General features: G+C 43.0%; 1 protein-coding gene across 3 annotated transcripts; it reads right to left on the bottom strand.

The window, feature by feature from the left end:
- Positions 1 to 26,891, bottom strand: FBXW2 (F-box and WD repeat domain containing 2). 3 transcript variants are annotated; one of them, XM_006054132.3, is made up of 8 exons: positions 26,738 to 26,891; positions 26,527 to 26,635; positions 20,690 to 21,199; positions 12,573 to 12,767; positions 10,448 to 10,581; positions 6,245 to 6,331; positions 5,462 to 5,631; positions 1 to 657 (listed from the first exon to the last, which is right to left on the bottom strand). In XM_006054132.3, the coding sequence occupies exons 3-8, from the start codon at positions 21,177 to 21,179 to the stop codon at positions 369 to 371; spliced, it is 1,365 nt and encodes a 454-aa protein (XP_006054194.1). In that variant the 5' UTR covers positions 21,180 to 21,199; positions 26,527 to 26,635; positions 26,738 to 26,891; the 3' UTR covers positions 1 to 368. The 3 variants fall into 3 exon arrangements, with proteins under 3 accessions (XP_006054194.1, XP_025138119.1, XP_025138118.1); XM_025282334.2 differs by having other exon boundaries at positions 20,690 to 21,107; positions 26,255 to 26,635; XM_025282333.2 differs by having other exon boundaries at positions 26,255 to 26,635.
- Between the last annotated feature and the right edge of the window lie 140 nt (positions 26,892 to 27,031).

The raw sequence follows: 27,031 nt of genomic DNA on the forward strand, positions 1-27,031 counted from the left end.
GCAATGGTAAAAAGCTTTAATCATAGACTGTGTTTTTATAGGCAACCAATTAGCAGATTAATGAGCCATTTAAATTTCTTTACTTAAAACCAATATTCAAGAAAGAGGAAGCCCAGATGCAGCCTCTCACACTGACCCGCAAACTAAGGACAGATGAGCCGGCGGTGCACCCGCAGCCTGCCGCGCCGTGCGTCGCCAGAACGAGCCCCCGCCCCGAGCCTGGCCCCCGCAAACAGATACATGATTGTGCGCTGCGCGATGATACCATGAGGTGAGAACTTTGGTTCATGCAGTCGGCTGCCACAGAGGCTGCACCCCAAACCCGCAGCCCCGGCACCCGAAGTCAGCGGGCAGAGCGGCTCGCGGTGTCAGCCGTGCTCCTTCCACAACACCAGGTGGATGCTGTGGTCGGGCATGCTGGTGGCGAAGACCAAGCCCGTGTCGTTGTGCCCATCCAGTCCGTTCAGCCAGGATGCTTCGCCTGCCAGGAAGCTGGAGCCCCTCTTGGATTTCCTGTACTCGGGGAGAGGCCAGCGGCTAATCAGGCTCTCTGTCCGCAAGTCCAGGATGTACAGGTAGCGGTTGTCAAACAGCAGGGCAAAGATGTCTCCAAAGCCAAGCAAGGCCAGGTTCGCTATCTCAGGAGTCTTGATGACCCTGCAAGGATGAGAGTTAAGAGACGTGAACCAGGCATGAAGGCCACTGTGCATCTGCTATGCTGCTGTTATCTTTTCTGGAGACATTTAAGACCAATACAGGGCATGTGCTGGCGGTCCAGTGGTGAGGGCTCCACGATGCCACTGCAGGGGGCGCAGGCTCCATACTCAGTCGGGAAAGTGAGATCCTCCATCCTGTGAGCAGTGCAGTCCAAGAAAAAACAATACAAAATTCAAGCAAATTTAAAACTAAATGAACTTTCTTATAAAAAGGAAAATATGAGGACATAAAACTCACCCTACTTTGGAAAAAAGGTGTGGGAAAAAAACCCTTCATAATAACATAACACAGGCATATAAGGAAATAAACATTTATAAAAGCATAAAATGCCCATCTAAGCTGGAAAGGATCCTTCAGATTATCTCATTTAATATTTTCATTTCTAAGATGTGAAAACTGAAGTCCAGCCAGGGGGTAAATACTCTGGCTAAGGCTTTACAACTAGCTAGTTACTAGTCAGAAGGAGAGTCTAACACTCCATTCTTACCGTTGGGTAAAAACTGCTATACATCATCCCTTGCTTCCTGAACCCCTCAGATACCAGGATCTGAGGATGCTCGCGTCCCTTGCATAGAACGGCGCAGTATGGCTGGCCCTCCACGGCCGTGGATACAGAGCACACAGATGTGGAGGGCAGACTGCACTGGCGGAGGGGAACCCCCCCAAGCCCAGAAAGAAGGCGGAAAATCAAGTGATTGGGTGCTGCTCTGCTCTGCAGGCAGCAAACACAGGTTCCGCTCAAAATAGTCTAGAGGCTGAAAATATAAAGTTTCCCAAATAATTCAGAAACATTTAATAATAATAGATTCGTAGTAAGTTAGAGAAAACTGGGAGAGCAGGGAGGACAGCTTTAACCTTTTCAGGCTGGCAGTTCAAAAAACACTGATGACAAAGGCACAAGGCGGGAGAGGCCGTGCTGAACAGGCACACGAACGAAAACAACAGCCCTCAGTCTCTGCACGCTCAGTAAGGTGAAACGTCAGCGTTCTCTTCAGAAGCGCTGGGAAAAGAGCGACAAGACAGAGCTATGCAAACTGCTGCGCCCGTCCGCCTGAGCCCAGGTGACATCCCGTTTGCTCTATATCTTAACAAGGACACCAGCAACGAGTGTGCACAGACGCTAACCAGAGGAGACGGAGAAAACCACCACAGGCATCACCCTTCAATAGTGAAGGATCCATGAGGCCCCGCACGAGGGGCTCCAGCGGGGAGGTCGACGGGAAAGAGCGTACACAGAATCGGACTCCAGTCTGGGACCAGGAAGGGAGGGGGACTCAGCATGAAGACAAAGACCTGTTCCTCACACTCCTCAGGTCCAAAACTAAACTTCGTAGCCAAACCTGCTTCTCTTTGTTTCCTTGCTTGCTCATTCACCCAAACACTCAAGACAGGAAATGTGGCAGTCATCCAACTCTAAACCCACAAATCGAACCACCAAGGTCTACTGGTTTTACCTCCTAAATTTTCCTCTGAGCTATTCACTGCGACCTCAACTGCCACAGCTCTGATCTAGGACATCACCTGCTGCCTGCACTACCGCCCAGGATTTTCAGCTGGTCTCCCCACTCTGCTTTTGGACGCTGTCAATCATTTAACCTCACACTTAAATTTACACCTATTACCACCTGATTCAAACGTTCAACCCCTTCCCTGGCTCCCACTGTACTCCCATCTGCCACACTGGCCTTTCAGTCACGCAGGGGCACTGGGCTCCGGTGGGCCCCGGGCCTTTCAGCAGGCTGCACGCTCGGTCTACCGTGATCCTCACCGCACACTCGCACCCCCAGCACTTAGCCAGCTGCATCTCCTCACCCTTAATGGCTTGGCCTGACCCTCCTCCTCAAAGCAGCTTTCCTTTACTTCTCAAACTAGGCAGAGTCTCAGAGTACCCCATTCCATGTTGCTCTTCTCCCAATCATTAAAACATCTGCATGCAGTCAGCTGTTTATTGCTTTTTGGAACTTTCTGAAAATTAAAAAAAATTTTCCATCCTCAGTTGGTTGAATCTGTGGGTGCAAAACCCATGGCCAACTGTACTTGAATTTCTTACTTTGCAAAGAATCAAGTTCTTTCCAAAAGTTCCTGTTTGTATATCCAAACAGCAAAAACTAACAGAACTTTCGTCTGGAATCTGGACTCCACCTGCCATTCTTACAGGAGAAAAGCAGGTGCAGGATCCAATGAAACCTTTATAGACTCCAAGCAGGAGAAAGATTACAACACCTTTCTTCCACTCTGCCTCAACACCCCTCTCTTCCAAAATTTAATTCAAACAAAAACATTAGCAAACTATCAAAGACCTGACTTCCCCATGGTGACTACAGTCGTCTCTGGGGGAACTGGCTGCGGAGCCCTCTCAGATACCACATGCATCGGGGCTCGAGCCCTTTGTGCAGAGTGGTGCAGTATCTGCACATAACCTGTGCACACCCTCCCGTGTATTTCAATTCATCTCTAGATTACTTTTAACCAATACAATGTAAATACTATGAAAATAGTTGCTGATGCATGGCAAATTCAAAACTTTGCTTTTTGGAACTTTTTGAAAATTAAAAAAATTTTCCATCCTCAGTTGGTTGAATCTGTGGGTGCAAAACCCATGGCCAACTGTACTTGAATTTCTTACTTTGCAAAGAATCAAGTTCTTTCAAAAGTTCCTTCTCTCTGGCTTGCTGCAACCTTGGGCATATGTCTACTGGATGATCCAGCCATGGATGGATGGACGGATGGGGTGGGGGGGGGGGGGTGGGTGCTGGGCTAGGGTGAGTTGTGGGATGTTCGGCCAGGCCCCTAACCTCTCTCAGCTTCAGTTCCCCAACCTGTAAAATGAAGAGCTTGGACTAATGTTTTCTAGGATCTGTTCCAGTTTGTTTTGTCAGGGTGCAATTATCAATTATTTCTAGAAATTATTCTGATAGCTTGGAAATCTAACTGGTTAGGAAAAAAAAAAACAAAGTAGTAGTGTATGTCTGACTCTAGGAAGACAATAATGAGGCTGTAACTTTACGACCAAAGATGGGTGGCCAGCTGCTGGCTGGCAGGATAAGATCCCATTCGAGTTGACCTCTAAACAGTCACACGTAAAAACAATGAAGATAAAGTGTTCAATTTTTGTCTCCAGGCAGTCCTTTCTGAAGCACGCTGAGTGAGTGAGTGAGTGAAGTCGCTCAGTCGTGTCCGACTCTTTGCGACCCCATGGACTCTAGCCTATCAGGCGCCTCCGTCCATGGGATTTTCCAGGCAAGAGTGCTGCAGTGGATTGCCATTTCCTTCTCCAGGGGATCTTCCGGACTCAGGAATCGAACTCGTGTCTCCCGCATTGCAGGCAGACGCTTTACCGTCTGAGCCACCAGGGAAGCACGCTATGGAACACTAATTCTCTGAGCTGTCAATAGGCACGCCTCCAAGCAAGGGCACCATGCCAATGTGTGGGAGGTACAGTAGGTTAAACAAATTAAAACAGGTTCCTTTACGTAGGACTTCTCAGAAGTATTAATAACACAGACTGTCAGGTCCTGAGCTGGATCCCCGTTCAGCTCAGTCGCTCAGTCGTGTCCGACTCTTCGCGACCCCATGGACTGCAGCACGCCAGGCCTCCCTGTCCAACATCAACTCCCGGAGCTTGCTCAAACTCATGTCCATTGAGTCAGTGATGCCATCCAGCCATCTCATCCTCTGTCATCCCCTTCTCCTCCTGCCTTCAATCTTTCCCAGCAGCAGGGTCTTTTCAAATGAGTCAGCTCTTTCCATCATGTTGCCAAAGTACTGGAGCTTGAGCTTCAGCATCAGTCCTTCCAATGAATATTCAGGACTGATTTCATTTAGGACTGATCCTCATTAGAGGCAATTAATTTAATCTCTACAGGTGAGACAACTGAGGCAGAGAGAGGTTAAGAACCTTACAGAACTAGGTCTTAAAGCAAGGTTTATTTATCACCAAAGTCAGTTCTCTTAATCACCACACAGGACTGGCTTCCCCCAGCCTCCAATACACTATCATACACTGCCGTCTCCAGAGGGGTCTATGCAGTGAATCACAAAACTGTCCACAGGCCTCTATTTCGGTGGAGAAAGCCCGCAGGCTGTAACATTCTCTAAGTACCTCTGTCTTTCTACTAGTCAAAAGAAGGTCACTTGATTCCTCAATGCACAGTTTCAAATGACCAGGAAGTAGAACTTAAAATATTACAACTAGAGGAAATCTGAAAGATCTTTTCATCCAAACTCTTCATTTTCCAGAAAAACTGGCAGGAGAATCCAGACACTGTGAAAGGGGAAGTTAACTCAGAGTTAAGAAGCGGGACTGGGCTTGTCTGGTGGTGCAGTGGCAAAGAATCCACCTGCCAATGCAGTAGACTCAAGAGACGAGGGTTTGATCCTTGGGTGGGGAAGATCCTTTGGAGGAGGAAATGACCATCCACTTCAGTATTCCTGCCTGGAGAATTCCATGGACAGAGGAGCCTGGTGGGCTACGTACGGTCCATGGGTCTCAAAGAGTCAGAGGTGACTGAGCACACAGCACATAAGAAGAGGAATTAGAAGCTAGAGTCTCTACGTTCTAACATATAACTCTTCCTAGTTTAATTACTGCCTTTAAAATATTTTTGTTTGAGATTTTCAGCACAGATGATGTGAGTAAACATTTCCCCAAAGCAAGTTATTAACTAGTTTATCCAAATACTGTTTTGTCTTTATCAATAAACTGCAACAGACTATTAACAGTAAAGGCCCAAGGAAATATTACCTGAGAATATCATAACTGGCAAAGTCCCACTGGTAGAGGCCCAGTGCCGAACTACAGACAATGTATTTGCCATCAAAATGAAGTCTTGGCTGCAGGCAGATACTTCTATCCTCAGAGACAGACAGCGTCTTTAAGCACTTACAGTTAATTTCTCTCCCAATTGGCCAAATCTACAGATAAGAGAAAATTAGGAAAGATGATAGATCGCATCACCAGAGAAAAACCCGTTTTTAAACAATGTGGCTTGTGTCTGCTTAAGTCAGAAACAAAGTGACGTGAACTGGAGACACCACAGGCTTCACAGCTGAGGCAGGGGCTCAAATTCTTATTTGGCACCTATGTGTTGTGTAATCTTGGGTAAAATATTCAACCTCTTCTGAACCCAAGTTCCCGCAATGAAGACAGTGCCTACCATATGGAACATTTTAGAAGATGCAATAAAAATATATGCCAGAGTGCTCTGCAAACTTTTTGCAAATTGCTTTTATTATTATACAAATAGATGTTTATGTTTTCATACTTCATATCTAAGAATGGAGGAGGGCAGGAGATATATGTCTTAAGAAAATGGTAAGAATGCATTGAAGATATATTTCTGTGGATTTTCCCCCCTTCATTTATAAATAAGAGTTAGAAACTGCCTAGAGCACAGAGAAAATGAATTAATTCTCTTTCCAATGGGTTTAAGAGGGCTTAGACTAAAGACATTCCTGCCTCCCTTGAAATAGTTCCCTGTACCACACTCTTTCATGAAGCAAATTAATCGAGGGAAAAAAACCTCACCTTGATCTCATATTTGTCTGCACTTAAGAGGATGTAGTCTCCAGGGCTGTGCAAGAGAGACTTGACTTTGCACTTCTGCAAGACCACCTAGAAATAATACATATCCATGTTATAGAAAGACGCTTTTAGTACTTTATTCATCCCTTTTAAGTGAAATATGAAAAAGAGCTCGAAATGATATGGTATGTGGGTAATCTATAGCTCTATGTTAACTATAACTCAAGTTAACCTTTACTAAGAGTTTTATTATAACCAGATTCTCTAGGCTACCAGCAGGATCCAAAAGTGTCTAATATTGGCAGCATTTACTCTTAGCTTTGGTCTGGAAGCAGACATTAGGACTGATTTTTCAAATCATAAAATGTGACGTCATAAAATGATAAGGAATAGGAAATTAAAAAATCCATACACATAATAGGTACAAATGACCTGTTTTCGTAGGTACGTGCGTCATAAAGAGAAACGACACTCTACTTGCGACCAGAATCTGTCCTATGCTGACTCGGCAACCTTGGGCGGGCCATCTAAATTCTTCATCTCTTTCCTCATCTTTAAAAACAGAGGTGGGGGGCACCTAGCATCTCAGATAACCGCACTGAAAATGAAATAAAACAATGAAAATAAATGTAATAGAAGCTAAAATCTCATGAGCACTTGGGATAATCTGTAAACACTAGGTTCTGGTTATTTTAGCATTAAATCAGCATAAAGTGAGAAGGGAGGCCAGGCTCACTCAGAAGCCTGGGTTGCTGATACAAATGAAATTTGCGGGGAGCTGTCCCATCACCTCATTTAATGTTTACAAGAACACTGAGCAGATGATCAAACTCAGACCCTGAAGGGACAGTCACTTGTCTAAGACATTATAGTCAGGTCCTAGCCCCAAATCCACTGTTTTTTAACTAACACTAAATTGTCTTATGTAACTTTTCTATTTAAAACCGAATGTGCCCAGCACAGATTTTTCTTTCCAGTTTGTTTTAATTGTGGTAAAATACACAGAACATAAAATGCAGAATCGTAACCATTTTCCAGTGTGCAGTTCGGTGGTATTACTGGTCTTCTCACAGAGTCACCGCCCCACCCAGTCTAAAAGCCACTAGTCATCTTTCTCCTTTGTCCCCGTAAGCTCAGCTGGCTTTGCCTCAAAGACACAGCCTCCGCATGTGTCCTCCTCTGTCCTTGGCGCCGTCCAAGTCCAAGCCAGGGGTCTCTTTTGCTTGTACTGCAAAAGTCTAACTGGCCACCGAGCATCCGCTTGTGCCCCATTTGTGCCCCACTCGAATTCATTCTTTCACTCAGCAATTATTTTATTAAAACATGAATCACACCAGACTCGTGCTCAGAACTCATCGATGGCTTGCTACTACACTTAGAATCACACAGAGCCCTTAACAAGCTCTGGGAGAGCACACCGGACGCTCCCGCTCCCACCCCTCCCCCAACCGCAGCTCAGCTCCGCTGCTCTTCCAGGGCATCAGGTTATCACAAGTTCTGGGTTCTTTCCCACCGCAGGGCCTGTGCACACACCGCACCCTCTGAAACACTCCTCTACTCTTTACACAGCTACCTCCAATTCATTCTTCATATTTGGCACCTTTTCTAAAAGCTTTCCCTCAATCAAACTAAATCAGACAACTTCCTAGACTTTCTCAGAGAACACCACACTCTTCCTCCATAAGCACGTAATACAATTTGAGATTATGTATTTATTTGTGAAATTACAGATTAATAACTATTTCCCCTACTAGACTAACACTCGTGTTAGGCCTGGGTCTACTTTGCTCACTCATATATGCTCACTCATATATACTCGGCCCCTCACAGAACAGCAAGGTAGGCTCAAGAAGTGTTTCTCCATGACATTTCCATTAACACGGCTTTTGATATTCACATCAATTCTTTTCTTTAAAACTAGAAAATATCACAATATTCTTTGAAAGATGCTGTAAATTTTTGTTTCACTTCTTGCAAGATTTTCTCTTAACATAATGTCCTTGAGGTCCATCCATGTTATCATAAATCGTTTTCACTTTTTTACGGCTGAATAATATTTCAATATACATACACATCCATCCATCCATCAATGAACAACTCTGGTTGTTTCTGTATCTTGACTATTACAGATAATACTGCAATGAACATGCGGATGCATGCATCTTTCTGAGTTTTCCAATTTCTTTGGATAGATACCCAGAAGGGAAATTGCTGGATCATGTGGAAATTCTATTTCTCATTTTTTGAGGAACCTCCAAACTGTTTTTCACAGTGGCTGCACCAATCTACATTCTCCTAAAAGTGAATAAAGTTCCTTTTTTCTCCACAACCTCACCAACAATGTGCTATTTCTTGTCTTTTGGGTAATAGCCATTCCAACTGGTATGAGGTGGTATCTCATTTTGGTTCCGATTCACATTTGCATTATCCTGATGATTATGCTGAACATCTTTTCATTTACTTGTTAGTCGCTGTTTTCATTTATCTATACATCTTCTTTGGGAAAATGTCTGTTCAGATCTGCCCATTTTTTAATTAGACTGTTTGGTTTTTTGCTCTTAAGTTGTATGATTTATATATTTTGGATATTAGCCCATGACCTATGATTTGTAAATATTTTCTCCCATTCAGTAATTGCCTCTTAATTTTGTCGATGGCTTCCTTTGCTGCGCAGAAGCTTTTTAGTATGATGCAACCCCACTTTATTCTTGCTTTTGTTGCCAGATTCAAAAAATCACTGCCAAAACCTATGTCAAGATGCTCACTATGTTTTCTTCTAGGAGTTTTATGATTTCAGGTGTGTTAAGTCTTTAATCAATTTTGAGTTAATTTCTATGTACGGTTTAAGACAGTGGTTCAGTTTCATTCTTTTGATGTGGCTGTTCCCTTTTCCCAGCAAAATTTATGGAAGAGACTGTCTGTTCTCCATCATATATTCTTGGCTCCTTTGTCGTAAATGAATTGACCATGGACACAAGGGTTTACTTCTGGGCTCTCAATTCTGTTCCACGGATCTAAGCGTCTGTTCTGCTAACATCACGTTGCTTTAATTACTGTATCTTTGTCACATAGTTTGAAAGCATGATGCCTGCAGCTTTGTGCCCTTTAAAGGGTTTTGTGTTTTTTTTTTCGTGGTTCCATATGAATTTTAGGATTATTTGTCTTATTTCCTTGAAACATACCATTGGAATTTTGATGCAGACTGCACTGAATCTATAGGTTGCTTTGGAAAGTATGGACATTTGACTGTTCAAATCTGTGAGCATGAAACAACTCTCCATTTATTTGTCTACTTCAATTTCCTTCATTAATGTCTCACAGTTTTCAATACACAGGTCTTTCTGTTATACACGGACTAAATTTATTCCCAGGGTATTTCATTCTTTTTGATGCAACTGTATATGGGACTGTTTTTTCTTTACTTCTTTTTCTGATAGTTCTTTATTAGTGTACAGAAATGCAACAGATTTTGTATACAGATTTTATATCTTGCAATTTTACATGTTTTAGTTCTAACAGATTTCTGATGCCGTCACCAAAATATTATCATCCATTCGCAAATCCTGAGAGTTTTAGCTTTCCTTTCCAACATGGATGCCTTTTTTTCTTCTGCTTTGGCTACAACTTCCAATTATATGTTGAATAAAAGTGGCTAGAGACCAGCACAATGGTGTTTTAAAGAGCCTGAACATTTCCCTCTGTTCCACTTCCAGCAAGAGCTTTCTTTTTCAAAATGAAAACTGCTTTTCTGATTTAAAAAGAAACGTGCTTATCCTACAGGGAAAAAAGTACTCACAACTTCACAAGAAATAATCACCTTCAACACTTCGGTGCAAAAACACATTCAGAAACTATCTTCATACTCTAGGTAGCTTTTGATATAACCTGTTTTATTCACTCCCTCTATCCACCTAATATGTTGTGAGCATCCTCCCATGTCCACAGCCATTCATTCACTAGTTTACTGAGCGTCTTTCACATGCTGGCCACTGCTGTACACCATCATGCCTTGGGGTTGCATCTATTCCATCTTATGACTCATCTACCACTTATGAGTCACTGTCTACCATCCTCCAACCCGCGCCCAGCTTCCCCACCCTCGGCAAGAATGATGCCAACATCAGTAAGTCTTCTTACCATCCTCCAACCCGCGCCCAGCTTCCCCACCCTCGGCAAGAGTGATGCCCACATCAGTAACCTTCTCACCTTGGTGACCCACTCTGTGTGCCCGGTGAGTGTGTTCAGGCACGTCCCAGCAGACAGAGCCCACACTTTCACAGTGAAGTCTGCAGAGCCACTCACCAAGATGTCCAGTTCGTCGTTGTAGTCGACACTAAACACTAGTACACACAACACACACACAGTTAAAATGCGCCTCTGCCTGCAGGTCTCGTATAACAGAGTTCAATAACACTTATTCTTCCTAGCTGCCCAAGTGTGTGATTTCTTAACCAGAACTACTGTAAGAAGGGTGCTTTCTCAACTAGCAATTTTTTGCTAAAAAAAAACCCATTGCAAAATTCTTATTATTATAGCTTATTATCCTAAGGATGGAAAGTCCCTGGAATATACAATCTCTCATATCTGTACTAGCTTCAGAGTCAGAGACAGACAAGTGTAGGAGATACAGGCATTTCTTCTCAGGACTGAGAAGAAAAACAGGTGGACCTGCTGAGATTTGTACTATTTACTGCGTAAGATAAAATGTCAAGAGCACTCATGCTCAAGAAAAGTCAGGGTAATGAGAAAAACAAAGCAAAGATCTTAAGTTCAGACTGAGCCATTCTCTCAACTGTCTGATCTTCTTCAGACCTATATCCCTGGCACCTAAAACAGTGCCTGAGTATAACAAGTACTTGTTTTCAAATGCCTCAAGCTCTAAAGGGACACCAGGGACCCAGAGATGAAGACACTGCTCTTTTCTTTAAGGAACTCTGACTAAGTGAAGGATGGAGAAGGAAGTCCAAAAAAAAAAGTAAATGTTTACCTCTTGCTAGGGAAACACCAAGGAGAATGACTAACTCTGCCCAGGGGTATCAGGGAGGACTTCAGGGAAGAGGCGATATTGGAGGTGGGCCCTGAAGGATGAGCAGAGTTTATCAAGAAAAGAAAGAGAATACTGCAGGTAGAGGGAACAGCAAAGGCATGGAGTTAGGAAAAGCCACAGCAATGTCTTGGGAACAGTAAGGAGGAAATTTTTTAGAACAGGGCTCTCTAAGCTGACCAGGTGTAAACTCACCTGGAACAGGTTCAATCCTTGACGATGTGGAATACTGCACTCAGTTTGCTACATAAGCTCCATATTAAATCATATATCTTCAAATATTAATTACTACAAACAAGTGGTAGCAGACTGAAGAAAAATGTACAGGATGACAAACAAAATGGGGGGGGTGCAGATTCGGTGGGGTTTATTGTTGTTGTTGTTGTTGTTTTGCCATAGAACAGCTAAATTTAAAGAACTACTGAGCACCATGCAAAGAATTCAGGACCTAAGGGTGAATAAGACAGGTGGGATCCCTGCTGTTCCAGAGCTGACAGGTTGGTGGGGAACCAGTTACCATACTCACTTGGATGACAGGTGTTACACAGGTTACTGGAAGCCTACAGCAGAGAAACTCAACCTGTTTAGGGTGTCCAGGAAGGCGCTCATAACTGTGATGCTCAAGAGCACAGACTGTGACTCTCAGAGGCTAATGCAGTGGGTAATGGGGGCGGGGGAGGAGAAGGGAACTAGACCACGTGATTTCTGCACAAAGCTCCAGGATACGACGCGGCAGAGGAGATGCTCTGGTCACAAGGTTTCATTCAGGTGGCCAGTTTACAGACTAAGGCTGCTGCAACCTCATCAGGAAACACGCGGGGACCTCCTTTTCATCTGGTCTCTCAGCAGTCAGATTATCATCAACCAAGCTCCAACTGGATGTAATCTGTGTAGTCACTACTAAGGATTTCCAGTCCTAACTCTACAAATAAAGTGGACTAAATTTACATTTACTCAATTTGGAGGTATGGAATTTGATCAAAACAAAGGGGGCTGACTGTGCAAACAGGAAATAAATGAAACAGGAGAAAAGAAGAACTGCCTCTCCTAGCCTAAGGGTACAAAGGCATTACGAGTTAAAAAATGGGCCAAGGAAAAGCAAAATTCGAGGTAAAATTGTAAGAATAACCTGAGTAAAGGGATTAACTGTACTGACTGAAAAAGAAGTAGGGGGAATGACAGATTAATTAAAAAAACAAAAACAAAAGAGGGATCACATTCTTGGCCCCTGGCCTTGAGCAGTGTGGTTAAAGTAACTGTGGAAAGCCTTGAAGAAAGGCGACCCACCCGCCCCCGTGTGCCCCCGGAAGTGCTGGGTCCTGGCTCCGGAGCTCCACTCCCAACAGGCCACAGTGTTGTCAAAGGAGCCTGTCACAAGCTTCTGCTCATCAAACTTCACCGCAGCACAAGTGTGGGTCTGGATGCCATAAACACACTGCCCTGTGCTCACATCCCACAGTTTTGCAGACAAGTCATCTGACCCTTCAAGAGAAAAACAGGGAGGTTAGTAAGAAGACAAACGCTAAAGAAGTAACATCAGTCCCCAAAATCGCATCCTTAAAGGAGAACCTTAACCTCCTCCAGCACTCCCACTTTATAGCTAGGGAAAACCAAAGCAGAGAGAGAGGAACACAGCCTGTTCTGCGTGGCCAAAACAGTGCTAGCAGCCCTGGGACCGACTCCAAGCCTTAGTCCTTTTCCCTAAACGCTCGAGGTTATAGAGCCGTGTTAGACTGGCGCACCCCTTGGTGCGTCCCTTGTAAATTTCCCTAACTCTCTGGCTATCATGAGCTCTCTGACTTAAGCTTAAAATGCTGGGTATTACCTGTCACTGCATGTACACACTTGCCTGCCTGTCCATTATCCAACAACTCTGAACAAACAAAGAACGCTGAAATAGTAAAGCTGTAGGCTGGAACATGTCCACTCTAAGGCAAGTCAAAGACAAGCCCCGATCACAGGTTAATGTCTATAAAGGCTAACTGCTAATTTCTTGAGCCATCCTGAAATGTGTGAAGGAGCTTCAAAGAAAACAAGACATAAACTATTCCCAGACATTCACAACAATTCAGCAAAGAGCTTGTAAAGTCTCTTAAGATTAAGATAAAAGGCAGGTTTCACTTCTGCCTCTGATGAAAATCGTGTAACAATTCACAACTTTACTGCTTAGTAACCAAGTCATGCCTGACTCTTTGTGGCCCAATGGACTGCAGCCCACAAGGCTCCTCTGTCCATGGCATTTCCCAGGCAAGAACACTGGAGTGGGTTGCCATTTCCTCCTCCGGGGGACCTTCCAGACCCAGGGATTGAACCCATGTCTCCTGCACTGCAGACAGATTCTTTACCACTGAGCCACTGGGGAAATCACATTTAAAATCGTAATGATTAATTCATGTTTCACAATTCACCTTTATAAAAATATTAAGAATTGACAAAGAGAAAGTTATTTTGAAGATACATAAATGTAACTGCTGTAATAAGGACATGGTATCTTGGAAAAGCACCAACTGATCAGTTTTCAAAAAGCCTAAATGACTAAATAAAGCCAGCCACAATTCCACCTTCAAGGACTGATCAAGAGCCACTGTTTCAGCCAATGGAAAACTATCTATGAGTTATGAGAGAGCAGAACTTTCACCCTGGGACCCCGTGAGAGCACGCTGGAATGGAGGCCCGGTCTGCTGTCATTTTACTAACCAGGGGTTCCGTTTCCTTCTATAACATGAAAGGTGGGACTTGGCTGGCGGTTCTCAATGGCATATGAGGCATCAGAATCCACTGGAGAGCTTTTATCAAGACATACATGCTAGGCCTTATCTTCAGAGATTCTAACTCAGAACATCTGAGGCAGGAGCCAATAATCATAAAACTTGCCAGTGAACTTACTAGCACCCATTGAGGACCAATGATCTAAGAATACTATCCGGCAGAAAGAGAAGACAAGCCACATACGCAATGTAAATTTTTCTAATATTTACTTTAAAAAGTACAAAAAAGGGGAAATAATTTAATTTTTAACTCAGTATGCCAAAAAGAAACATTATCAGCTAATGTAATCAATGTAGAAATTTATTAATGAAATGGTTTATATTCTAAATCTTCAAAATCCAGCAAGTACTTCCTGTTTCACATCTCAGTTTGAGCTAGCCGTATCTCAGGTGCTCGTGAGTCCTACCACAATGGACAATGGACAGCACAGGTCCAGATAACCTTTAAGGTCCTCTCAGATTTTTGGCAGAGTCAACATTTTGTGACTGTATTTCTAGGAAGCTAAAGCAGGAAAAGAGAACATGTTTGGTCCTAACTGAGCTTGGTTCTGATTTACTGCCAGTGTTTCACAGGGTCGCCTTCATTCATTCAACCCATATTTAGAGAACTTTTATGTCAGGCAGGGATCCTGGTCTTATGGTGCTTGGTCTTCCAAGGCAGACAGAAAGGCTAAACAAGCAGTAACAACTCAGTAAAGTGGTGGGCAGTACAAAAGTCCACAGCAGGAACGAGGAGGGGATGAAAGGAGAAAGCGCCCCAGGTGAAGTTCCGCTGGGCTTATGGCTATGCTCCTCAACATTAAGGTGCTCCCCAGACACGCCCTAGGAGAAGGCACGCCTGGCTCCACACTATATTGACCCTAATGGGTGTTCACATATATTTGTTCACTCTGATTTGCTGTGAAGCCAGGCCTTGGTATAGGATTGTGTGAAGAAGGAGTTTCATGGGTTAAAAAATACCCAAACTTGGGACTTCCCTGGTCCAGTGGTTAAGACTCCGAGCTGCCAATGCCAGCGGCATGGGTTCAATCACTGGTCAGGGAACCAAGACCTTGCACGCCACATGGCTCCACCAAAAATAAATAAATAAGAATAAATACTCTACAAAATTAAACAATTTTTCAATATTAACAAGTTGAAATCTAAAGGATGAATACAGTGATCAGCACTCTCTCCCCAATCAAAAAAATAAAATATCAACAGTCTATGGCAGAGCTCAGCCAAACTTTTTCTATAAAAGACTGGACAGTAAATACATTAGTCTTCTTGAGCCACAGTCTCTGGGGCCATTACTCCACTCTGCTGGATCTGGCCCCTGTGGTTTGTGGTTTACCAATCCCTAGAATGTAACTTTTAATTACATACTAAATACCTCTACTTATTATATAAATATATGTGAACACACATTAGGATCGATTCACAAAGAACTCCTTGAACCCATTCTATTAAAAACTATGCAGGAATTACTGACAACGCTTGTCAGAATGTGCTGCCTCAAACAGGGGCGCTGGCAGCAGCCCAGTGTGACCGGGAAGTAGTGGGAAAGTAATGTGTGTCATTACATGAAAGGGGAAAAAAGCCCTCTCAATTCAGAAAACAGGGTGAAAACAATCTTTGACGTAAAAATTACAGACATGGGTAACGTAACAAAGGAAAGCAGAAAAAGGAGCTGCAACGCAAATAGAGTAAGCTATCTTATCAAGCTAAGTTGAAACATTTAACTGGTAGAATCAGATCTCAGCTCTCCAACCACCTGAGTCATTTGACTCTGTTAACCAACTGAATAAACATTTACTAGTGCCTCTTTAAGACAGGCACCTTTCATTCTCCTTTTTAAAACCCTATTAGCCTTCTGTCTCTTTGCCTCTCCCCTTTCTCTGGGTACACACTCAAAGGATCCACCCTACACTCTGTGCATTCTTTTTCCTCTCTCCTTTTAAAATTTCACTTGCAGCCACAGATATGATGTGACTAACTCCTAAATCATTCTCTCTAGCCCTGAGCACTCTCGAAAGCTCTCACCCTGCATTTCCAAGTATTACAGGAATCTCCACTTACACATCCAATTAGATTCAGTTCATCCCACATGGAACTCCGTCTATCCTCCTGAGTTCACCCTCAGTTTCTAGTCTTTTACGAGTACTATCTTCGCATTTATACATGCAGCAAGAAGACTTCAGTCGTTTTTGAAATATCCCTATTCCTTGCCACATAGCCAATTCACTGCCAAATCCTGTCATTTCTATTTCAATAGCTGCTCTTCCATTCAACTACTACTTTCAAAAATCTCTACAGTTAGTATCCTGTATCTAGACCTATTTAAACTCATTGGAACTGCAATGGACTAGTAATTTAATTTGGAAGCTCGAGATCTGTTAAAAGTTATTAGAAGAATTAATATCTTCTGGGGAACACTTTAGCAATGGCAGGGTGGCTTCACTGTCGCAGCGAGGACATTACTGGCCTCCACTCGGCAGAGCCCGAGGACGCTGGACACACTGCAGCGTCTGCAGCACACAAAGAGAGTCAGCCTGTGCTCTGCAGGGCATCCCGAAGGTCCTGCCGGACATTCCTAAGTGTAAGGCTTACTCTTAGTTACCTGAGCCCAATTTTTGCTGTTTTACAAAGCCCACGAGCAGGTTAACTGTGTGCTTAATTTTCTATGAGTGTAACCATCAGATAAACTGAGGAAAGATGTCCTTTCCTGGGGACTCTGCTAAGGGCTGTTCAGCATTTGAAAAGATCAAGTCATGGATGGTATCTGTGACACAAATACAACCTTCTATATTCACAGCTGCCGTGCTCACAACGACAGTACACACAGGTGCAGACACCTGGTTACCACCTTCCAGAACAGCCACGGTGGAGCCTGTGTTCAACGTGACTGTAAATTACAGTTCTCTTATTTCTCCTCTGGGTCAGACTTTGGCTATTATATTGATTTCCAAAATGTGTATGTATAGATAAGTTGCTTCCATGACTTTTAATTCATGATAGGAGGATATTGTAAAATCTTGTAAAAAGAGGACCCAAGTCTGACAGAAACAAGAAACACTAGTTTCTTTGAAGTGGAAGGCTCTGAACCAGACTTTCTGTTCAAAAATCATTCAGAGTTCACAGAAACTGTCCAAATACATGTTCACAGCATTCCAGCCCAAACCTATTTCTTCAGATCATATTTTAAGAGTCTTAGAGTCCCCGTTGATATTCTAAGATTTCGGCATTTCCTCCTCCATGCTTGGACCTCTCCATGCCTTTAGAATGCTTCTCTTCCCGTTGGAAAACCCTTACTGCATCTCACATCTCCAAAATGTATACATTCTTCAAGACCCAACATAAACACTACTCTACTTTCTCAAATGAAGAAACCATTCCTTCTTTTGAAAAACTACATAACTTTATTTTCCTCATACAATTCAACTACATCATTTTTTGGGTTGGTCTCTCTTTTAATTAAGATATAACTGACAGACAACAATGTACTAATTCTAGGTGTATAATGTAACGATTTGACATCTGTATATAAGGTGAAATATTCACCATAACAAAACTAGTTAAATACAGCATCTGATCATACCTCCTTTATAGCTCTTGTTTTTCTCGTTTGCCTGCAAGTCAGAGGTCACAATATAGGCATTTATAGGTTGAATATGATCCAACCACAATATTTTTAAAATTTGAATAATACTTAGAAAATTAATACTTTTTTAAAAAATGAGGCTATTTCACAAAAACCTAGGCTTGGGGCTTCTCCTGGAAAGTCAGATCTGACAATTCTGAGTCTGAATTCCACACGGGAATTCTCTACTGCAGCAGAGCAGCAACTCCCCATGTCAGTGTTTTCTTATTAGCCACAGTTCACACAGACTTTCGCTCAATCAGGTTACCTTCCTGATCACAGCACGTACATTCTTTGAGGAAAGAACAATTCTATTTCTGATCGTATGCTTACGCTGCCTGTCACACAGCTGCCTGTCACACAGTAGGCATTTTAGAAATAAATATCTACAAACAGCACAAAGCACAATAGGTTCCTCTCCTCCCATTTCAGAGATGAGCAGAATTTCTGAAAGTCTGTACAGACATACAATCTCATACAATCACACAATCTGTACTGGGCTGATGTTAGCAGTATTAGCCCTTTTGGTGATCCTGTTCCACTGCTTGCTTAAGGGCTGACCTGAGTCACTAAGTTTACTGCCAAATTCAGAAGTTCCCAATTCAACAACGGTGAAAAGACAAGCTCTTAAGTGATAAGGTGATACAAACACATTTAATTCTATTAACAAATATTTCTTGCTAGTAACAGTCTCAGGAATGCTGCTTTAAACAAATGCTTTGAATCATTTTCAACAGCATACTTTTCCATAAGCAAAGCCCGTGAATTTAATCATACTAAAAATAAGACAGCATAGAGCCTCACCTGGAGAACAATCTTAAAATGTGGGGTTGTGGCCACAGTCATTTGTAGGTATTAACTGCCCAGGTAATTAGGGAATTCAGTGAATGTATTCCATTCACTTCTGGGCCAAGTAACTGAGGTTTTATTGCATTTCAAAAGTGAACTTTAACAAGACATTAAAAAAAAAAAAAGCTGGAGCTAGTTCTGAAAATGAGTCAACTGCCAGTATTGATCCAAGTGTGTGAGTAAGTGCCAAGTTCAAAGGCAATATGGCATCTTAATCTTAAAAAAAAAAAAAAACCTGCCAGTGATTATGAGGCAAAAAGAATATTGAAAAGTCATCACCACAGGTGGCAAAGTATACCAAGGTATAGAAGAACAGATGATGTGTTCCAATAATCAGGCTTTTAATAGGACAGGGAAATAACATGAGCATGAAGTAATCTCAGGATGACAAAACCATGAAATACCTTAAATGTTTATTTTATAAAACTGACAAAGTGTTGAGCATTTCAGAGAATGTCACCACATAAGAAAATGGACATCCTCAATGAATAAAGAAATTCAATTATAAAACAGTCTTCAGAAATCGTACCTCTCTTAACTACTGAAAATATTAAACTGAGTATGGTAGGCCTCTGAGGGAGAAGCAGGTTTACCCCAGACTTTGCTGCGGGCATAGCATCAATTCAGTACACCTGCAAAGGACACTAAGAGGACCTATGATATCATCCACACTTCTGGATCTGGTGATTCTGCTCTGAGGCTTCTGCCTCAAATGAATAATCCAAAGGGAAAAAATAATGCAGACAAAACTATCCATAAAAACAGAAACAACCTGAGTACGCACGAGTATGGAAATGGCTAAATGATAACACATTTGCACAAAGCAGCAGCATGTGAGAGCCGTGTGGTGTGGGTGGCACTCGAGTGTTTGTCAGAAATCACTCTGGAGGAAGCACACGGGATGTCCCTGTGCTGCGGTGCTGCGCACAGTTGCTGAGCTGGTTCTGATTCTTTGTGATCCCACAGATGGCAGCCCGTCAGGCTCCTCTGTCCATGGGATTTTCCAGGCCGGAATACTGGAGTGGGTTGCCACTTCCTACTCCGGGGAATCTTCCTGACCCAGGGATCAATTTGTGTCTCCTGCATTGGCAGGCGGCTTCTTTACCATTGCACCACCTGGGAAGCCCAATGCTGTATATTACGTATGATGGAAGTGAATAGCATTGTGATCACTGATAAGGCGATCTAGAACCTCGAGCCCTTCTAAACTTTGCTTAGTCACTGTATGCGACAGCTATCAACATGTACTGCCTGACACACGGGCACTAACTATATCATCATATGTAGAAACACACACCCATTATAATTGGAAGATGCACATAATTCTAACTTTAATCATTACATTTATAATAAAAAGTTACTTAACTACTTGTTGTTCTTGTTGTTTAGTCGCTAAGTCGTGTCTGACTCTTTGACGACCCAACGGACCATAGCCCGCCAGGCTCCTCTGTTCATGGCATTTTCCAGGCAAGAATACTGAAGTGGGTGCCATTTCCTTATCCAGGGGATCTTCTCGACTCAGATATCAAACCCACATCTCCTGCACTGGCAGGCAAACTCTACTACTGAGCAACCAGGGAAGCCCTGCTTGCTGAGTTTTAAAATATCCAACTATTTTCATTCCCATGCCCAAACTCTTCTAAATTCTTCTCAGAACCACAGGATCTTAGAGCAAGAGAAATAGCTCCCTTTGCATATTTTAAATACAAGGAAACAAACACAGAGAGGTTTCATAATTCTTTCAAAATGAATTATTTGCTAGGACCACACAGCAACTTTTCTACAGCTTTTTTCCCCCAAAATTACTGTTAATAGGAAGAAAAAAAAAATTTAACCAACATGAAGGACCGTATATGGGAAAAAAAAGCATAGAAAAATGTAGTCAGAGCTTTCAGACTCATATCACATTTATAAGAATGTCTGGAGCTTTCGTCTCATAAAATTTTATAAAAATAATTGTCTTCTCAGAGTGAAAAAGGATAAAGGGATGGTGGTGGGGAGAGGAGGAACCAGTCAGGGATGGAGCATCTATCTATGCCATCATAGATATCTCAGATAATTAACGACTGCCATTCTCAAGCCTAAGGAGTATTTTGTTCTGTCTTTAAGATTACACTCCACGAAACGCAAAAATTAAAAAGAAAAAAAAATAGGTCAGGCTCTCTTACCTGTACACAGAAGTCCATCTTTGTAGTAAAGTGCATACACTCTGGCACTGTGTCCAATTAAAGATGAGGTCTCAAAGGCTTCATGGTCCTCCAGTTGCTTCATTCTCAGAATAGCCTTCAAATAAACCTTCTTCCAGTGCAAAGCGTCCTGAACAGAATCATCTATCTGCCAGCCCAGATTTTTACAGGCGGTCTGCCACACCTCTGTACAGGCACTTATCACCTTATTCCACTGTTTAGAGACGAGGCAGCATGTGAGTAAAGTCTGAGGGTCGAGCCATTTTAACAAATAAAAACTGAGCTCCAGGGGAAGGAGTTTGAGGAAGTCCCGCTTGAGCAGAGTCTCCAGGTTATTGGAGAGGTGTCTGAGCTGGACTGCCCCACTCAGACTAATCAGGTGATCCAGAGTTTCATTTTTCTGCAAGTCCGTCAGAGAAAGAAATGTAACAGAAATGTTATCAAGCCATGTCTCAAAGTCCTTTCTCTCCATAAGGTTATGGAAAAATTTACCTGTGGCACATCAAAATATTGTATTAGTTCTGCTCAAAAAGACCGTTCAAGCAAGACTGCTAACAAATGAAGTATTAAAAATTAGTGCAAAAAACTGTTACAACTTTAGAGCTTAGTTACATTACAACTTTACAGTTAATACACTGTATGTATCTGAAATAATTTCCATGGCACAGAAGAAAACATTTGAGAAAATACACTTTAACAAATCATGACCTCCAAGACATAACTCAGTGAAAGTACTTTTGGTGTGTGCCTCACTCCTCCTGAAGTCTAGCACTTGCTACGCATCTTCACAGTAGAAGATTTACAAAGTATCCATTCTTTATGAAACAGTGTATTCTGTATAATAGAACCCCATCAAAATCAGCATGACACCATTTTCTTAAATACACTCTATTTGGGCACGAAAATCACAAAAATAAGCACAAGGATGTGACCCCCAGAAAGTCAGTCTCTAGGCCAGAACTTGGGACATCAGTTAGCAGGCTAGGTATAACCTGACCTGTTACAGGAGTCACAGAACTGACCACTAGCTTTTGCAATAGATGCTTAGGCAAAAAGGTTTGGGGAAGAAAAATAAGCAGATGCAGTAAGTTATATGGCTCAGGTGTTCTGGTTCTTTCACTTCCTTTATGGCATTGCCTGTTAGAACATGAATTACCAAAAGCCTTATCTGGCCTTACATGGTCTGTTTTAATAAGGTTAATATGAGCTGGTGACATCTCTTAACCTCATGTGTCCCCAAGAACCATGAGGGTCCTGGAGGTGTGCACAAACAAGACAAATCAGTCATCTTGATGCTTACAAGACGCACAAAGAAAGGTACCATTCCCTTCACTTAGCACATGAGGAAGCTGCAGGCCAGAGAAGGTAAGTGATTTGCCTACAGCCAACAGTGCTATTAAAATAGCAACAGAACAGACCAAAAGCCAGTGCTCTCAAGATCAGGACTCTTCTAGACACACCAAGCTGGCTCTTATGAAGCCAGCTACCTGGTGATAAGATCTGGGAACACCCAGTCCATCGGATTATACCACCTCCCCCTTTAAGGCTAACTGTAACCACCCCCCCCCCCAAATAAAAGTATCCATCAATCCATATTATGTCAAGTGTCTACCCACTCTTAACCATGGGGACTAAACTAATGGGAAGAGAAGAAAAAGTAAAGCAAATCTGTGAAAACCATCTTTCCCAAGATCAGCCATGTTGATAGATATTAGTGCTGGGCAATAAGTACATGGGGTTTTTTTAAAATTAGATTTTCATGTGTTGGAACATTTCAATGATTAAAAAAAAAAAAAACTTTACTTGTAATCTGACCAGTTTCCCATCATACTGTCATACTAATTTAAAAACCTAATGTCCAAATTAACGTGAAAGAGGAAAATAAATTCATTTATCAGTTCAGTCACTTAGTTGTGTCCGACTCTTTGCAACCCCATGAACAGAAGCACACCAGGCTTCCCTGTCCATCACCAACTCCCAGAGCTTGCTCGATCTCATGTCCATTGAGTTGATGAAGCCATCCAACCATCTCATCCTCTGTCGTCCCCTTCTCCTCCTGCTTTCAATCTTTCCCAGCATCAGGGTCTTTTCCAGTGAGTCAGTTCTTCACTTCAGGTGGCCAAAGGATTGGAGGTTCAGCTTCAGCATCAGTCCTTCCAATGAATATTCAGTACTGATGTCCTTTAGGATTCTGCAGTCCAAGAGACTCTTAAGAGCCTTCTCCAACACCACAGTTCAAAAGTATGAATTCTTCAGCGCTCAGTTTTCTTTATGGTCCAACTCTCACATCCATACATGACTACTGGAAAAACCAAAGCTTTGACTAGAAGGACCTTTGTCGGCAAAGTAATGTCTCTGCTTTTTAACATGCTATTCAGGTTTGTCATAGCTTTTCTTCCAAGGAGCAAGTGTCTTTTAATTTCATGGCTGCAGTCACTATCTGCAGTGATTTTGGAGCCCGAGAAAATAACGTCACTGTTTCCACTGTTTCCCCATCTATTTGCCATGAAGTGATGGGACGAGATGCCATGATAATTTACCAGGTTTACACAAATAGTCAGATCTCACTGTCCAACTTCATTAATATTAAGGTTTGTAAAGATCATTTTCATTAATTTCCCAATATCAAATGCGGCAGGAACATTTGTTACCAGACAAAAAGCAGTTAAAGCAAACAAACCACTTCTAATCACATCATCTGGTGTCTAATGTTATCGAATAGTGAATGGACTTATTTTAATAAGTCTCAGGGTCCAGGGACAGGGGAGCCCAGTGGGCTGCCGTCTATGGGGTCGCACAGAGTCGGACACGACTGAAGCGACTTAGCAGCAGCAGCAGCAGGGTTTGGGCTAGGTAGGATTCATTAATTTAAGGATTTACTTGGCTGCCAAAAACTAATGAGTTCATGGCAAGTTATATGAACTTAACACAAGATAACAAGTGTCCTGGTAATTTCTTGGTTGCCCAGTGGTTAGGACTCTGCATGTTCACTGCCAGAGGGCCTGGGTTTGATCCCTGGTCAGGGAACTAAGGTCCCACAGGTTGCTTGGCACAGCAGGAAAAAAAGAAGCCACCAACAACATTAACAAGCCTCCTTTTTCTGAATCCTAGCAACCTTTTATCTGTAATATTTCTGGAAAAGTTTTACTTTAAAAAAATCATTCACAGCAAGATAAGAAAAAAGTTTCTGTGGACAGTCACAAAATATCGCCAACAGCTAATTAATCCTGGCCAATTAAAAATATAACCAAAACATGTGCCCAGGAATCATGTTTTACCGTGAAGAAGTGGGGGGAGGGACTTCTTCTATCACATCTGCCCGGCCACACACACAAAGTGTGCCACATACACATCTTAGGAACACTGACATTTGTGTACAATGAACTGTTACTTAAATGGACACAAGGCAAATTTATAATACCCATGAAAACAGTATCATTACCAAATAACTAAGAGACATTGTACAGCACACCCAATCAATGAACCCATGACACCACAGAGATTATGGGATGAGTTTGCCATTGAGCACCTTTAAAAACCCAGGCATTTCTGAGATTTACACATTCTCCTAACAAGATTTTTTCTTCCAACTCTTAAAGACTGCCCTTTAAGCTACTGAACCCTTTATGGGAAGGTCTTATCCAGTTCTTCATCTCTCACTCTCATGAAAAAGGCATCTTTTAAAAATAAAGTAGGACCCATTAGCTTTGCAGAATGCACTTTTTTTTTTAAATCAGCTTTTGTTTCTCTAAAACATGAACTGACTCTGGAGAGAACTTTCTTAAGGTCATCGGTCTAAGCTGAACCCGTAGAGAGCCTCTAGGAACATCACGCACTGGCAGCGCAAGGCCCCACAGGGAACCCTCAGGAAGTGAGATTTCAATGCAACTGAAGGAGGAGTTTTTAAAACACCAGAGCTTTCCAATAATGGAACAGCTGCCTCCAGGGTGCTGAGCTTCCCATTACTGGGAATAGTCAAGGACGGCTAACTATAGAGGCGGATTGAGGTAAAGGAAAATGCTTTGAAGTCAATCAAATCTTCCGCAGATTCAGCCACTTCCTATGTGATTATGGACATACTCGACTAACTTCTGAGCTTCAGTTCTGTCATCTGTAAAATGGAAGCCAGCTCATCTTGAGCACTGCACGAATCACAAACAGTAGGGACAAGCTTAGAACACAGCCCAGTAGGGTAACCCAAATGGCACTTTTTGTTAGTTTTATTACTATGAGTACCTGGCAGGAAAGCTCCAGTAACATGCCCTTCAACCCCAGCACATTACCAGTTTCTCTTTTTGGTCCGTTCCCCCACCCCCCACCCCCATTTTTCTTAAAATGGATTAAAATATACAGGAAAAAAAGAAAAACCTCAAGTGCTCAAACTTACTGGGAATTTAATTTTATAATTAAGGGCAGTTACTGACATGAGACTGATTTCCCAGGAGAGGCATTCTCTTTCCACCCTCTCCACACTCCATGGTGTCCCATCCTTTCCCCCAGACCCCAGCTTCAGACGAAACATAAAACCTGCCCTTTGGCCCTCAGTATTAACAATCCCAAAGCTCCGAAACAGACAGATGTGAAAAGATTCCTAAACTGGGAGATGGGAAACGTGGGTTTGGTCTCTGGTTCTGCTATTAAGTCCCTACGTTCCCTCAGGTAACTCTCATCTTAGTACTGGTTTGAAACACCAGAGTACTACCCATAGATGTTACCTCACGTGATTTTCATGACCTCGTGGAAGGTATGAGAACTGCCCTTAATAAATGAAAAAATTTATGGCCCCCAAAGTGGAGTGACTTTCCCTGGGTCTCACAGGAAGCAGCAGGCACATCTTGCCCAGCCCCAACCCTTCTCAAAGTAGCAAAACAAAACTTATACTTTCAGGTCTTACTAAAGATAGAACACTCCTGACTGAACATGATGAATGCCATTTACCTCTCCTCTCTCAGGACCTGGCCTAATCAAGAGAGAAAACAAGACATTTGCTATCTTTGGGAGGGAGGCTTCATCTTCCCTCTCTTTTCTTATCAAGCACAACCAGGGTTAAAGAGAACAGAGGCTCTGAGCTTATCTAAATAAACTTACATATACATAAAATATCTTTTGAATACTCAAGAAGCTGGTTAATACTGGTTGTTTCCAGAGAATACTGGAGGGTTGAGGAATAGGAGTGAAGGTCTCTTTATGAATTTAAGACCGTATGAATATCTGATCTGTTTATATACACCTTCAGTTTTAAGATGAATTTTTAAAAGCTTTGAAGGAATACAAATAGGGTTTCTGAAACAGGGCTTTGCAACCCCACTTGTCGCTGGGTGACCCTGGGCGAATCACTTCACCTATCTCAACCCAACTTCCTCACTGGTAAAAGGTAACCACTAACAGCATTATCTACAAGTGTTTTTACAAGGAATAAACGGGATAATACACATAAAACGTTTAGCATAGTATCCGCACAGTAGAAGCCTACAAGAATGCTGGTTACCACCATTATTTAGCATTAACCTCGCTATCTTTATTGCAAGCAGCACTCCACATACACACCTGTTTCCATGGCATACCCACAATTATGGCGCAGTCCCTCACATCAGTACAGCGCTTTGTACTTCATAAACCGCCTCTCCACACTGCTTCATCCTTCAAACTCATTGACAGCCCTGGGACATCATGGTTAACTCATTTCGCAGCTAAGGAAACTGAGGCTCCAGGAGGCAATCACTCAATTCTCCCATCTCTAAATCAACTCCAGATCCCTTCAACCCGTTCGCCGCTCCCAGGTTCCCTACTCCCGGAGCCGTGTTCCGCGCGGCACTGACCTGAGCGAGCGCCCCGGGGCCCGGGACCTCGCGCCGGGCTCACACCAACTAGGCGCGCTCGGGCCGCCAGAACCTCGCAGCGGCCGGGTCAGCTCCGCAGCCATGGCGCCTGCAGCGAGAGAAAGGCAAACAGCCCGAGGCGCGGAGGGTCAGCAGAGGCGCGGGCGCCAAACAACCCCCTCCGCGACCCGGCCCCGCCTAGAACACAGACCTGGACCGGCGGCCGCCGCTCCGGGTCCTCAGCCTCACAGGGGAGCGGCTTCCGGTGCTGCCTGCGTCATCTCCGCGCGTCCCTCCACCCGCGGCGCCCAGCGGACGCGGCTGCACTTCCGGCCCCGCCTTGAAGCGGAAGTGGGAGGGCAGAGGATCGTAGAGGGAAACGGAGCACGCGCCGGATGCATTAGTCCTGTGGCACCGGGCCCGAAGTTTACTTCCAGGCGTTATAAACAAATTGTCCAGTGAATTTATGTCCGTCACCCAATCTGATCTTGCACCGACTGTGCGA

This window comes from Bubalus bubalis, chromosome 3 (assembly GCF_019923935.1).
Source record: "Bubalus bubalis isolate 160015118507 breed Murrah chromosome 3, NDDB_SH_1, whole genome shotgun sequence".
Lineage (NCBI taxonomy): Eukaryota > Metazoa > Chordata > Mammalia > Artiodactyla > Bovidae > Bubalus > Bubalus bubalis.

Bases quoted from the DNA above. Each gene is read 5' to 3' on its own strand.
- FBXW2 (XM_025282333.2), bottom strand. The intron at 12,768-20,689 runs GTAAGAGAGCCT...TTTCTCTTGAAG, and splicing joins AGATGGACTTCTGTGTACAG to GGTCAGATGACTTGTCTGCA. The intron at 658-5,461 runs GTAATATTTCCT...TCATCCTTGCAG, and splicing joins GCCAGTTATGATATTCTCAG to GGTCATCAAGACTCCTGAGA.